Source organism: Rhinoraja longicauda, chromosome 8 (assembly GCF_053455715.1).
Source record: "Rhinoraja longicauda isolate Sanriku21f chromosome 8, sRhiLon1.1, whole genome shotgun sequence".
Taxonomy (NCBI): Eukaryota; Metazoa; Chordata; class Chondrichthyes; order Rajiformes; family Arhynchobatidae; genus Rhinoraja; species Rhinoraja longicauda.
The window spans coordinates 34,012,847-34,027,442 of NC_135960.1; the positions used below are offsets into that span (position 1 = coordinate 34,012,847).

General features: G+C 41.7%; 1 protein-coding gene across 4 annotated transcripts in view; it reads left to right on the top strand.

The window, feature by feature from the left end:
- Positions 1–14,596, top strand: part of LOC144595842 (disco-interacting protein 2 homolog A-like) — a 193,529-nt gene that overhangs the window by 117,657 nt on the left and 61,276 nt on the right. For 2 of the 4 annotated variants that reach the window (XM_078403596.1, XM_078403598.1), the window contains exons 7-14: positions 487–606; positions 2,137–2,334; positions 2,530–2,621; positions 5,161–5,280; positions 5,405–5,528; positions 6,286–6,395; positions 9,531–9,633; positions 10,472–10,536. In XM_078403596.1, the coding sequence (XP_078259722.1) occupies positions 487–606; positions 2,137–2,334; positions 2,530–2,621; positions 5,161–5,280; positions 5,405–5,528; positions 6,286–6,395; positions 9,531–9,633; positions 10,472–10,536 (932 nt within the window). The remainder of the gene's footprint in view (positions 1–486; positions 607–2,136; positions 2,335–2,529; positions 2,622–5,160; positions 5,281–5,404; positions 5,529–6,285; positions 6,396–9,530; positions 9,634–10,471; positions 10,537–14,596) is intronic. The other 2 variants (XM_078403597.1, XM_078403599.1) reach the window with 1 other exon arrangement.

Consider the following 14,596-nt stretch of genomic DNA (forward strand, 5'->3'; position numbering starts at 1 on the left):
GGTTTGAAGGTTCTCCCTATGACCTTGTGAGTTTTCTCTGAGTGCTCTGGTTTTCTCCCACATTTCAAAGACGTGTAGGTTTGTAAATTAATTGACTTCTGTAATTTATTCCTGGTGTGTCAGATTGAACTAGTATATCGGTGATTGCTGGTCGGCATGGACTCATTGGGCTGAAGGGCCTGTTTCCACACTGTATCTCTAAACTAAACTAATCTCCAAAAATGAAAAACACTCAGTACTGCTTCAGGTTGTTATTTTATGGCCGGTCTCTGTGCCATAAAGTGAGAATAATCAATGTCATTTCCAGTAATAAGTTGACAACAAATTTGAAGGCAATGACCTGATTTTTAAACAGCTGATTTACTTTCGAAGTAGACTTTAATGATATGTAATTTCCATCTATAATATTTGAAAATTGTGAATTTGTATCCATGCACAAAATCCTTCAATGCCATTGGAAAATAAATATTTTGCTCATTTTGCCAGGAGTACCTGTGAATAGCAGAGTTTCATCAAAAATTCAGCAGCTTCTGAATACACTCAAGCGACCCAAGCGACCTCCTTTGAAAGAGTTCTTTGTGGATGACTTTGAAGAACAGCTGGAAGGTGCAAGCACAAATAAAGATGATATTTATAAGATTGATGCAAATTGTAGTAACTATGCAATGTTAGAGAAATTGTATAAATTTAGTTTTCAAAATGTTTTTATCATGTCAGGAAAACACTTATTTTTTCCATAATGTTCTATAACATGGGTGCGGAGTAGAGAGCCATAACGGTGTTGCTTGATTCCTTTTGCCTTTACAATCTCTGTTCCACTTTGTGTGTAGATTTTAGTGTATTGGGATAGTTGGACGTTTCATTAATATTACAATCGTCTTTTGTTTTTTGTTTAAAGTTGAAGTTTGGGCAATCGTGAGTCATAGGCACAGAAAAATGTGCCTTTGACCCAATTCGTCATGCCAATCAGGATGCCCATCTAAGCTTGTCCCATTTGTCTGCATACGACCTTATCCTAAACCTATCCTGCCCATGTATCAATTCTTTTTTAATTTAATTTTTTGGGGGGGAGAAGGGAAGAGTCTTCATTTTTTCCAGCATTGCGAGAGATCAGTAGACTTCTGCATAGGTGAAGCTGCTGAGGAACCCAGAATATTTTAAGGAAATATTTCCCCTCTTGACTATAAGCCATCTCCTTGAGAATTCACCAGGAAAACATCATTGTCCATTTCTTCTTTCTCATCTATTTGCTGTCCCTTTTGTGACAGTACATATATTCATGAGCAGTGAAATGGCCACATACATCCCACAAAAGGCTGGAGGAACATAGCAGCATCTGTGGAGGGAATGGACAGACAATATTTCAGGTTGGGGCCCTTTGTCAGACTGATGGAGTAAGTGGGAGAAAGCTGGAAAAGAGAGGTGGGCCTGGGGCAAAGGCTGGCAAATAATTGGTGGATATAGGTGAGTGGCAGATGGGTGGAGTAAGTGAAGGTGGGGTAAGTGCAGGTGAAACGGAGACAAATAGGGATGTCAGATAAGGAAAGAAAAGGAGCGAAATGTAAATCCAGAGGATGGGATATGGGTGGAAAGTAGTGCAGTCTAGATGAGCAAGAACTCTTTAAAGCAGAAGTGTTAGTACTGCTTTGGGACATATTTGCCCTCAAATTGTTGATAAATGAAGTCACTGCGTGTCTGGTTAGTGAGACATCGTGCTAGACAATCAAACCAATGATTGTTGAAGAATAATGTCCGTGTTTTGAGAGAGATAATATTGCGGCACCTATGAAAGTTTTGGTTCCTGCTGTATTGACTCTTCATAACACCAGTTCAGATGGGGGTGAGTTGTTTAACTTGCTGTGCTGCAGCTTTCACCCTTTCTCCATAAAGATAATGTCTAATTCTGCATTCAGTGCATTCCCATTTTGTGAAATATATATATTGTGTATACTGCTGCTGTGATAACAATCATACATAGTTGTTTATCACTTCTGCAAAACATTTTTTGGTATAACTATTGTATACTGTATGAAAGTATTGTGTAATGCTTTAGACTTTCTGGTCCTTTTGTTTCAAGAATGAGCTATGAGACTTTTTAATATATTGCTTATATTTACTATCTTGCTTTGCTTTCAGTTCCTCTAGCTGACCCAAATCAACCAAAACCAGAAGGTTTACAGACGACACCACTACAAGGAGAACCATTGGGAGTAGTGACAAATTGGCCTCCATCGCTGCTGGCAGCTTTACAAAGATGGGGAACAACACAACCCAAAGCATCTTGTCTGACCTCACTGGATACGACAGGGAAGCCAGTTTATGCACTCACCTATGGTATGGATGTGTTTACAAACTGTTATTGTTGGATTTGTTCCTGGTACTATTTTATCTGTTGTGTACATTTTTTGTTTCAAAGGTTGAATACAGGTGTATGGGTGTAAAATTAAGCAAATCTACATTGTGTTAATGCAATGCTTTGCAAAGTTGTTCACTTTCTGGTTGATTCCTTTGTTTTATCTTTTCTTTTAGGAAAGCTCTGGACTCGGAGCCTCAAGCTAGCTTACACGCTTCTCAACAAACTGAGCAGTAAGAATGATCCACAGCTCAGACCTGGTGATCGAGTATGTTACTTAAGCCTAGAAATTTTAAAGTTCCTTTTTCAAACAGCACTGTGTGAGCAATCTAATAGCACAGCTAAGCTGGTGTCCATTAAATTACTCGTTATTTACATGAGTGATTTGGGGCTGAAATTGGACCACTGAAAGTCATTGAAATTGAGAGTTTCTGTGCTTGTATGTTACATGGTGTCGTTGCAGGAGTTCTGCATAGTGGACTCTTAATCTTGCCCATTCACACAACTATTAGAGGTGCAGTCTCACAGGCTCAACAGCTTGTGTTCAGTTCTAACCATGGGGGCTCTCTGTGTGGGGTTTGTGCGTTCTCCCTGCAACTGCACGAGTTTCCTCTCAGTGCCCTTTTTTCCTCCCATGTTCCAAAAGCATCCAGTTTGGAAGATTATTTACCTCTGTAAATTGCTCCTAGTGTGTAGTTGAGTGGGAGATTCTGAAGAGAGTTGGATAGAAATGTGGAAAAAAATAATATGGGATTGGTGTAAATGGGTGGTTGATGGTTGGTGTGGACTTTGTGGGCCGAAAGACAGGGTTTTGTGCTGTATCTCTCTGAGACTGCTCATAACTTAGGCTGACGCAAAAGCCTAAAGATTGACTACTTTTTCAGTTAGTAGAAAGTTGCTTATGAGCTGCGAAGATGTTGCAGATAAGTCATAACATTTGTGATGGTATCAGCTGAGATAGGGAAAATTACTTTTTGTGTGAACCAAGAGTAAGATGAAGTACAATTTAATAGCTGAATCAAATACCAAAAGATTTCTGGAGACTTAACAAGGAAAATAAAGCATTTAAGTATGTTAACCAATGAATAGTGTTATGTCTGGTTAAATCCTACAAAATATCATTATCATGTGGAAAAATCGAGACAAATTTAAAATGGGTGCACTGAAGAAGTAGCTCAGTAAGAATATGCTGATAGGATAAACTCTCTGGCAATGACTGATTTAGATGAATTGCATATATTAGTCATGTTGTGGCGCGTCGGTAGAGGCCCGAAATAAAGGCAAGCAGCCAGGTATTTTGGGGGCGTTATGGTTTATTAGACGGGTCGAGTCTGCCGGAATGGCTTTGCGCCCAAAACCTTGTCCTTATATCTGTAGTACCGGACCGCCCCCCTGGACTGGTCCATTCCCGTGCCGAGAGGTCGGTAATGGTATGGCCCGACCCTTGGGAGCCCCCCCAGAACCGGAGGCACAAAGCGCACTGGTGGTCGCACAACCCGACCGGACCGCGTACGGTAATCGGTCGACAGAGGGGCCGGCGGAGGCACAGTTGGAGGGACAGGTGGTGGGTCCCAGAAGGGTGGGCGACCTCGTGGCCGAGGCTGGGCAACCCGCACCGGTTGGTCAATGTCTAAGTGGGCTAGCTTCAGGCGGTCAATTGACACGGCCTCCGGCCGGCCCCCCATGTCCAAGACAAAGGTTGTCTGTCCGTGCTCCAGCACCCGGTACGGGCCCTCATACGGCCTCTGGAGTGGCGTCCGGTGGGCGTCACAGCGCAGGAACACAAAGGCGCAGTCCCGGAGGGCCGATGGCACGTAAGGGCGGAATGTCCCATGGCGGGACGTCGGCACGCGTGCGAGCTTGCCAACACGCTCTCGGAGGTGCTGTAGGGTGGATGAGGGCGGTTCCTCGACCCGTCTAATAAACCATAACGCCCCCAAAATACCAGGCTCCTTGCCTTTATTTCGGGCCTCTACCGACGCGCCACATTGGTGACCTCGACGGTCCATTCACATTATGATGGACACAAGATCAAAAGCCGACCGTCCGTCCAGCTCGCAGGCCGACCAGGCCGCAGCCGTCGACGCGGTAGGCATCAAGCTCCCGACTTTCTGGACCACCCGGGCTCGCGTTTGGTTTTACCAAGCAGAGGCCCAGTTCCAGCTGCGGGGCATCACGTCGGGGTCACCAATGTGGCGCGTCGGTAGAGGCCCGAAATAAAGGCAAGGAGCCAGGTATTTTGGGGGCGTTATGGTTTATTAGACGGGTCGAGTCTGCCGGAATGGCTTCGCGCCCAAAACCTTGTCCTTATATCTGTAGTACCGGACCGCCCCCCTGGACTGGTCCATTCCCGTGCCGAGGGGTCGGTAGTGGTATGGCCCGACCCTTGGGAGCCGCCACGATGTAAAGTTTTCTTTTATCAATTATTCAATAAAACTGTTCTCTAACCTTTGGCATTAGTAAATATGTTTTGCCTAATTAGAAGTTATTTATTGGGAAAGAAGTTATCAGTCTCTTTGGGGAGGAAAATTGAAGTAAATTTTGTTGCGTTTCACTAAACTCTTTACAATGCCTCTTTGTTAAGTGGGGAATGCTAAACCCAACTATTTAGTAAAGTATTTGCATCTGACCAATCTCCATTATAATCCAACAAGCCTCAGTCCCAATGCTCTATTAAGCTTAAATTTTAATCAAGTGTCCCATTTATGGATAATCACATCAGAATGGGTTAAAGTAAAGGTAGCATCTTGCGTGCATTTGAGATATTGAGTAACAAAATGCATTTAAGATTTTGAATTTTGTTGCAGGTCGCTTTAGTATATCCAAACAATGATCCTGTGGCATTTATTGTGGCATTTTACGGTTGCCTTTTGGCAGAATTGGTTCCTGTGCCCATTGAAGTGCCATTAACAAGGAAGGTAATCCTGGTATGATCTAAACTTCCAATCCAAAATTAAACTTGGTTCTGTTGCATGTTGTTGGGGTCATTAAATCTGTTTCTGAAATGTTGTTGTCAAGTTCTCTGAGTAATGTTTCCTTTGCTCTTGGTAGGATGCTGGCAGTCAGCAGATTGGCTTTCTACTTGGTAGTTGTGGTATATCAGTTGCACTCACATGTGATGCCTGTCACAAAGGATTACCGAAGTCCCAAGCTGGGGATGTGGTCCAGTTTAAAGGTAATATTACATGCTTGTTAGTTGGCACTGGATGAACACAACCTTTTTTAGATGGGATGTTTTAGTTGGCTACTTCTTCACAAGAGGGTGGAAGGGATCATCATCACTGCGACCTGTTTGCAAACAGATAAGACATAAATCATTGGAGAAGTTGAAGGTGGGAGAAGGACGGCAAAATGTTTAAAGTAAAATTATTGTTTCAGCGGCCATCCTTCAATTCACATTGTGTTCTCAATTTTCTTTGTGATATATTCATTGCGTTACCATGTGAACAGTGAAAGTTGTAGGTTGGGACCTTTTTGATACAATTTCTGTTAGTACGAAATGTGCACCTGGCATGTGAATGACATTGTCACATGCCAAATATGATGAAGAAATGATAAGGAATGCCTGGTCTAATTTCCCAAAAGGTAGAACCTGCATTAAAGGAAAAGAGCAGAAAAGCTTCAAACTATGTAACGGATTTACATGTAAAAGGGGCAATTTCCTTTCCTAATCCAATTTCTATGCAAGAATATTTACTTAGAAGGCAATAAGAGCCCTTGGTCCTACTCCATGCAGTGTCATAGCTAATTCTGCACCATAACCCACTTTCCTGCCCTTGCACACCACTTTTGATTTCCAGATTGATCTCTGTCAGCAATTCACCCAATTATTATGATTCCTGAAATAATTGAAGTTTATCTGAGTTTATCCGAATTTCATATTTCTAATTTGAATTTCACGCTTAGTTTTGAATTATCTGTTTTCTTTGCAGGTTGGCCTCGACTGGGGTGGTTTGTGACAGATGTTAAAAACTTGTCCAAACCTCCTAAGGATTGGCACCCAATGATCAGGGATGCCAGTAATAATATTGCTTATATTGAGGTATGTTCCGAGTTAATTTCACTGTGATGTTATTTTATATATGATTCACTTGATTTGTTCTTAAAATGTTTCAGCAATCCAGACGTCAACTCAACAATTGTACGCTGGCATGAGATCATGTTGTATTTATAAAGCATCTGCAATGCTGTAATTTGTCATAAGACTCTTCACAAGGAATAGCAAACAAATTTGAGCATACCCAGAGCAGAAAGCCAAGTGCTTGGCGAGAGGAAAGAAAGGCAGAGATATTTTGACAGGAATTTGCAGAACTGATGACCATCAATGGTAAAACTATTTAAATGTAGGAGAAACTCAAAATGCCAAATATTTTGGAAATTTGCAGGACTGTACAGCATACAGTGACAGGGCATGCAAGACAATGGGGTGATTTCAGAGATGAGAGAATTTTGAAAGGCTATTGGAAAACCTTTTGAAAATGGATGGTAATTTGCAAGAATAAGAAGTTCAAGGTTTACAAAGTTTTGAGGCAGCAATGATGATAAATTATGAGAAAGTGACGGTGTTTTTGGGAAAGAACCATTAACAATATAAACTCATCTGAAGAAGGGTCCCAACCCAAAACGTCTCCTGTCCGTTCCCTTCACAGATGCTGCCTGATTTAGTCGTACAGTGTGGAAACAGGCCCTTTGGCCCAACTTGCCCACACTGTCCCATCTACACTTGCCCATATCCCACCAAACCTGTCCTGTTCATGAATCTATAAGAAAATAACTGTAGATGCTGGTACAAATCGAAAGTATTTATTCACAAAATGCTGGAGTAACTCAACAGGTCAGGCAGCATCCCGGGAGAGAAGGAATGGGTGACGTTTCGGGTCGAGACCGTTCTTCAGACTGAAGAAGGCTCTCGACCGAAACGTCACCCATTCCTTCTCTCCGAGATGCTGCCTGACCTGCTGAGTTACTCCAGCATTTTGTGAATAAATACTGTTCATGTATCTGTCTAATTGTTTCTTAAACATTGCAATAGTTGCAAAAGTTGGTACCATTACTTGCTAAGTTCATCCAGCATTTTGTGTCTTGCTCAAGGTTCTGTCAACCAGTTTCTTGTGTCTCAACAATATCAACTATTGTAGGAGCCAGGAATGAGGTTAGCTGGTCAACCAGGTTATCAGTGCGATTGGGGTCAAAGGTGGTGGTGTATAAATTATGGATACTCAAAATAGAGATCTCCAACATAATTTAATGATTTATAAATTAATTTAATAAATCCAAAATAGTGATTTCAATTTACTGTGGCAGAGGGACAGGTAAAGGATTCAAACTTTGACAGGGACGTGTGTGTTTGATGCCAAGCGATATTCATTTCCACTCAAGGCAATCAACAACTAAAACATATTGTCAAGAAATGTGATTGAGGCCAAAGCACGTGTAAAGGAAACAACTAAATGCTGCTTGGGGAAGATCTTTTAATAATTGTTTTTTTGAATAAAATAGATCCTTGATTTTTCAATCAAACCTATATTTAACACGGAGCAAATAGTCGCAGATAATTTATACAACCTTTACCTGCAGCTTCTTCCTTTTAGTTTCCTATATTGTATTACTCACTATGAAGCTTGTCATAGTTGTACTATCTTGGTCAGGCCAAGTCTTCTGGCTGCTCAGTTGATGTAGTAATAAAGAAAATAATGAAGAAGCATGTTTGCTCCAATCAGTAGTCAATTATTTTATTGGTGATCCTGTTCAGTTGTTGCTTTGGAGTAATAAGCACAACATTATTGCTAGTTATTTTGTCACAAAATAATCCCAAATGGATTTTCAATACAAATGTTCATGAATTCCTTACAAAAAGGTTTCACTGCAGATAATAATGCTTGTCCAAACAGGATACATGTTCAAATGATTGGCTAGTATCAACAATTACAGTCAAATTTGTTGTAGAGAATGCTCATTTGTATTGTGTCTATTTATGTATTTGGCAATGTGGGCAGTTGAAGACAGTGGCGCACAACTTATTTTGTTGGGGTTCAGATTGACAACATAACAAACTTATCCAGTGAGCATGTTCCATGTTAGATCTCATGCAGGTTCATCAGCTCCATCTCTTACAGTGGAGAGGGAAGATCTGAGCGGAAACTTGCGTTTTTAACAAATTAATTGAATATCTCTTTCAAGCTATGTCCTCTGTTTTTCTTTTTTTTAAAATGTTTTTAATGTTCCTACCAGTCCAACTAGGTTCTCTCTCCCTTTGGGCATCTATTACTTTCTCCTCCTCCATCCCCCGTCCCTCCCTCCCTCTTATATCACCTTCCCAGGCCCTGGTTCCATCTGCCCATTACCCACATACCTATCCACCTAGGTTTTCTCCTGTGACCTGCCCTTCCTATCCCCTTACCCATCTGGATCCATCTGCCCGACATCATTCTCATGTGGTTCCACATCACTTTCCAGCTTTTTTCTGTACTTTCCTCCTCTAACCTAGCTCTATCCACCTTTTTTTTTTTCTTTATTTGTTCTGCGTATTGCATACCAGCCTGTGTCTCTAACACCCCCTCCCCCCACCTTCAAACCTGGCTATATTGGCCCATCATCCCTCTCTTATCCAGGTCCACATGACCTTCCAGCCTGAATGTCTATCCTTTCCTTCCCCACCTGGTTCTGTATGCCCATCATAAGGTGGTTTCGCTGTGTTCCACCTATCACCTGCCAGCTGCTCGCTCATCCTTCGTTTTCATTTCTTTATACTAGCTATCTCCTCTTTGCATTCTTGGTCCTGGTACAGGAATGCTTTCCCTAAACATCAACCATCTTTCTGCCTTCACAAATGCTGTCTGAACTTCTGAGTTAGTCTAGCAATTATTTTCATTTGCTCCAGATTCTAGCATCTGCAGCCTCTTGTGAATTCACAGATGTTCAGTCCTTTGGCAATTGTGACGGTGCTTAAGGGAGTGAATGTGGCTTAGTCCATTATCAAAACATTTCTGCAGCTGTTCTTGCTATTTTCTGAGGAATTCTCAGTGTCCCGCTCAGGAGTCTGCTTTGAGGACTAAGGTAGAACAGGTTGCTTTACGCTCACTGAGGTGGTCCAGATGGAACCCACATATTTTTGTGCATCAGCAGTCTAGAATTTTTAAGCTTTCTTCATTTGTATTTCTTTTTGTTCCTCCTTCAGTACAAGACCAGTAAAGAAGGAAGTTCAATGGGCATCGGCGTGTCTCAGGCGGCAATGTTGGCACATTGTCATGTCCTTAGTCAAAGCTGTAGATACAATGAAGGTGAGTTAGTTGTGCTAAAGGGATCTTTAGTTTAAAGTCTTTTTGTTTGGTACACTTATCTGACGTAATTGTAGCATCCATTTTTATCGTGATTTATCTGTTTCTTCAGATATTGCTGCCACTGCTACATCACTAAAGTTCCATGCAAGAGATTAAATATTTACACTTTGACCTTTTGGGATATATTGTTTCCTCTCATTGTACGGCTTTAAGGTCCATTATTATCGTAGCAGACATTAGATCACCCAGCACGGAGTTGGAAGATAAGTTTGAACCTTGCTGTGTGTTTCAGCACCACTTCAGTTCGTTTTCAGCTGGTAAACCAACAAAAGAAGCCCAAAGTGCGATACGTGCTGCATAATGTAGTGTGTTTCCATGTGCCCCACATTCTGTTGTTGATTCTGCAGGGTGTTTGAAATAGTGTGTGGTAATATTTTTACATGAGATTTTCTAGACCTTTATGGCTCATATATTAATGAATTTGATGTATTAAAATAACGTACCATTAAACTAAAGAAGAATGATAAGTAGATCAGAAGCTGTGGTCTTCAAATTCTTATGGATGACTCACCAGTTAAACCTCCTTTCAAAGAAAAATGCTTTTAAGCTATTAAAAACAAAGTTTTGAAATTTAATTGATTGGCACATACTGCATAAGGTTGTAAAGCGTCACTTAATACTTTGAAAATAAAGTACAACAAACTTGTCAGAGTAGTTGCATTGTGAACTACAGCTAAGTTGTTGGTTGATGGTCGGTGTGAACATAGTGGGATGAAGGGCAGCTTCTGTGCTGTATCGTGTAAGTTCTTACATAATATATTCTGCATTTGTATTTCAGGGGAGACATTAACAAACGTTTTGGATTTTAAAAGGGATGCTGGACTGTGGCATGGCATTTTAACTGTAAGTCAATAGTTCAATGATACTTCATTGTCACATGTACATATGTACAGTGAAATTCTTTTGCATACAATTCAGTAACAATCTTGCTATACATTAGGCACAATCATACTTAAGTACAATAGTTTAGGATATTAGATTACAGCAAGGCAGTGTACAAGTATCACCATATTTCCGGTGCCATCTTGTAACCTTCAAGCCATTTGGAACAGTGCCTGATCTAATCAAGCCCCTGGATGCTGTAGAGCTTCCAGCGGCCCACTATGCCGCTATCCGTACACATCAACCCATGAACACGCCGCACCTTGCCTCATACAGCCAATGCTCAACCTCTGGGCTGGGGTCTTACCTCCTGCAGCTGATTTTGAAAAACACAGAGTGCTTCCAAGAGCATGGGAGGTAAGACTCCAGCCCACTTATCGGCACCGTTGCTTTCCCCCATCCACCGTATTATCTCCATGTTTGACATTGAGGGACAAAGACAGTTTGGTTTTCAATGCATAGTTAATGAATGTGGCTGTTTACAATCTAAGCTTGGTTATCTAGTTAAATAGTTCCTGCATTGTTTCCTATCTACACTACCTGTCCATTAATCTTTGCTCTAGTTTTAATCACTTAATTTCATTATGCTTCATTCTGGAAAAGTTAGTTGAGTCAGTTGGGTTAAATAGATAAAGCCACTATTATAAATAGAACAGCTGTTACATTCTCCACCATTCAAACAACCCACGTTTAAGTCAAGAAAATAGTGCGTACTGTTTTTCGTTAATATAGTCATCAATTATGAAGTCACTACTTAGTGTGTCAGCTATTTTAAGTGGCCACAATTCCTAAGTTGTAATTAGTTTTTTTCTAAGTTGGCTAATACTTGAATTTGTTTGGAAAAAAAAGTGTGCTTTTTGAAAATGTGAAAAAGGAAAGTAGGCAAACCTTAAATAGATTTTTTAAATTAGTCATTAGCAAAAATCTGATATAATTTGATGATATTTGCAAACTTAACCAGCTTCGAGTCATCATGATTTGAATCATTCTTCCAGACCAAGTTAAATAATTTTATGTGAGAGTTTGCCTAGAATTTGCAATTGAAACACTTTCTTTTGTTCTCCTTACAATCAACCTCTGTTTAGCAAACAAATCATGTTTGCATAAATGCACTTCCTTTAACTCGGCTGAAGTTGGTATACATTCAAGCATCTATATTCTAAAGCCATTTAGATTTTTTTTAAATAAACCTCTCAGGATATTAGCTCTTTGTTCTGATATAGGCCAGATTAACTTTATTTCCATTTATTAATCAACTCACAATGTTCAAAAAATGTCAGCCTAATTCTCAGAAATCCTGGCTGATAGGCAGAAAGTTGTCTCCTTCCAAGGTAATTGTTTTGATGATACCTTCGTGTTGTCATGTTTATTTCAGGGAAGGGAGTAACTTGTAGGATATTACTCCTTATTTTCACCACCTTCACCCCCTCCATGACACACTGGTCAATCTGAGGAGCAACTTCAGCAACAGACTGGTTCCACCAAGATGCAGCACAGAATGCCACAGGAGATCCTTTTTCCCTGTCGCTATCAAACTGTACAACTCCTCCCCCTTCTATCGTGGGGTAGACTGACTCCCCTTACCCTTCCCCCCCCCCCCCCAATCTTTGCACATCCCCAATCCTGGAAGTTCCACTCGTCACTTTAATTTAATGTTTCATGTATCTTGTTGTGTTTGATGACTGTTGGCAGACCAATTTCCCTCCTGGGATAAATAAAGTTCTGTTGTATCGTATCTTGTGCCCCATGAGCTTCTTCTTTATCCTAGCATATTCCATGCAATCTTCCATTTTTATTGGTAGCACACCAATATGTTGTATAATCCAACCATCTTTATTGTTTCAGTCATAACTTTTTTTCTATTGTATTTCATCATGTATTGCTTTTACAGTGCATGACATATCCCCAAAACCTATCCTATCCATGTACTTGTCTAAATGTTGCAGCAGTGCCTGCCACAACACCTCCAGCAGCTCATTCCATATACCAACCATATGTGAAAGATACATCTTCTGGATGCGCTGGGACGCATCCTCAGTGATGTGACCTGGGGTCATGGGGTATTTCGGGTCTCACAACATCAGACATCCTCGCCCAGACGACCCAGCCGGGTTAATCAGGCCCTGACTTGCGTCCCAACAGCAACCGCCCACGGATCAGCCCTCTTAATAACTACTCTGCAGGGGTTGGGAGACTCTGGTGCGTGGAGGGACTGGGCTCTGGGGTGAGTCCTGGCCGGGCTCCTCCTGCGTCTCACCAGGTTCAAGGCCTGTGCGCTGCACCTCTTTCTCCTTCTCCGAGCATTTCATTCTTGCCTGATTTCATAAGGCCTTTCCATAGCTTATTGGGTTTCTTTCTCACGAAATACTTTGTGTAAAAAGCAAGTTGCTCCACAGATTCCGATTAAATCTTTCTCCCCCCCCCCCCCCCCCACCTTAAACATATGTCCTCGGGTTCTTGATTCCCTAGCTCTGGGTAAAAGACTCTGTGCATTTCCCCCCTCTATTCCTCTCATGATCTTATACATGGCTATAAGATCACCCCTCATCCTTCTGCGCTCGAAGGAATAAATTCCTAGCCTGTTCAACCTCTCCCGAAAGCTCAGACCCTTGAGTCCTGGCAACATCCTCATAAATCTTTTCTGCACCCTTGCCAGCTTAACACATCTTTACTGTAACACGGTGACCAAAACGGGACACAATACTCTAAATATGGCCTCGCCAATGTTTTGTACAACTGTAACATGACCTCCCAACTACTATATTCAATACTCAAGACTGATGAAGGCCAATACACCAAAAGCCTTCTTTACCACCCTATCTACTTGTGACGCCACTTTCAAGGAACTATGTACCTGCACTCATGGATGCCTCTGCTCTACAGCACACCTGCCATTCACTGTGTAGTCCAATTCCTCGCACTTTCTCTGTATTAAATTCCATTAACCATTCCTCAGCCCACCTGCACAACCGATCAAAATCCTGCTGCAATTTTTGACAACCAACTTTGCTACAATACCACCCACTTTAGTGTCATCTAAATGCAAGCTTACTAATCATGCCTTCTACGTTCTCATCCAAATTATCGACCCAGCACCGAACCCTGAGGCACACCACTAGCCACAGGCCTCCAGTCCAAAAACAACCGTCCGCCATCACCCTCTTCTTCCTTCCATGAAGCCAATTTTCTATCCATTTAGCTAGCTCTCCTTCATTCTCATGTAATCTAACCTTACAGAGCAGCCTGCTTGTCAAATGCCTTGCTGAAATTCATATATACAACGTCCACAGCTCTGCCCCCATCAACCTTTTAGGTCACACATCTTCAAATAAATCTCTATCAGATTTGTGAGACACGATCTCCCATGTACAAAACCCGTGCTGACCATCCCTAAACAGCCCATGTCCATGCAAATGCATGCATATCTGATCTCTCAGAATGCACTCTCGTAACTCTGACCCTGGATGTTCGACTGACTGGACTGCATTTCCCAGGCATTTCCCTGTAGCCTTTGTTAAATAGAGGCACATTTGCCACTCTCCAGTCTTCCGGCACCTCACCCCACTTAATTGATGACATAAATCTCAGCCAGGGTACTCGCAATTATCTCTTTAGCTTCCCACTGTTCTGGGCTGTATCTGATCAGGCCCTGAAGATTTGTCTACATTCATACACATTAAGACCTTCAGCACCACCTCTATGTATCCTGATAAATACCATAATACTGATTGGCCTGAAGACACTTCCATTGACTGCCCTAAGTTCTCCGGTCCTCATGCCTTTCTCCACGGTATAGACAGGAGAAATATTCAGAGGACTGTGTCCATCTTCATGTCTCCACATAGAGTGAACAATTTGATTCCAGATGGGCCCCATTTTATCTCTGGTTGCCCCTTTTCCCTTAATGTACACAAAATCTCTCGGGATTTTTACTTAATGTTATCTGACGGAACCATCTCCTGTCCCTGAAGATAGGCACAAAATGCTGGTGTAACTCAGCGGGACAGGCAGTATCTCTGGA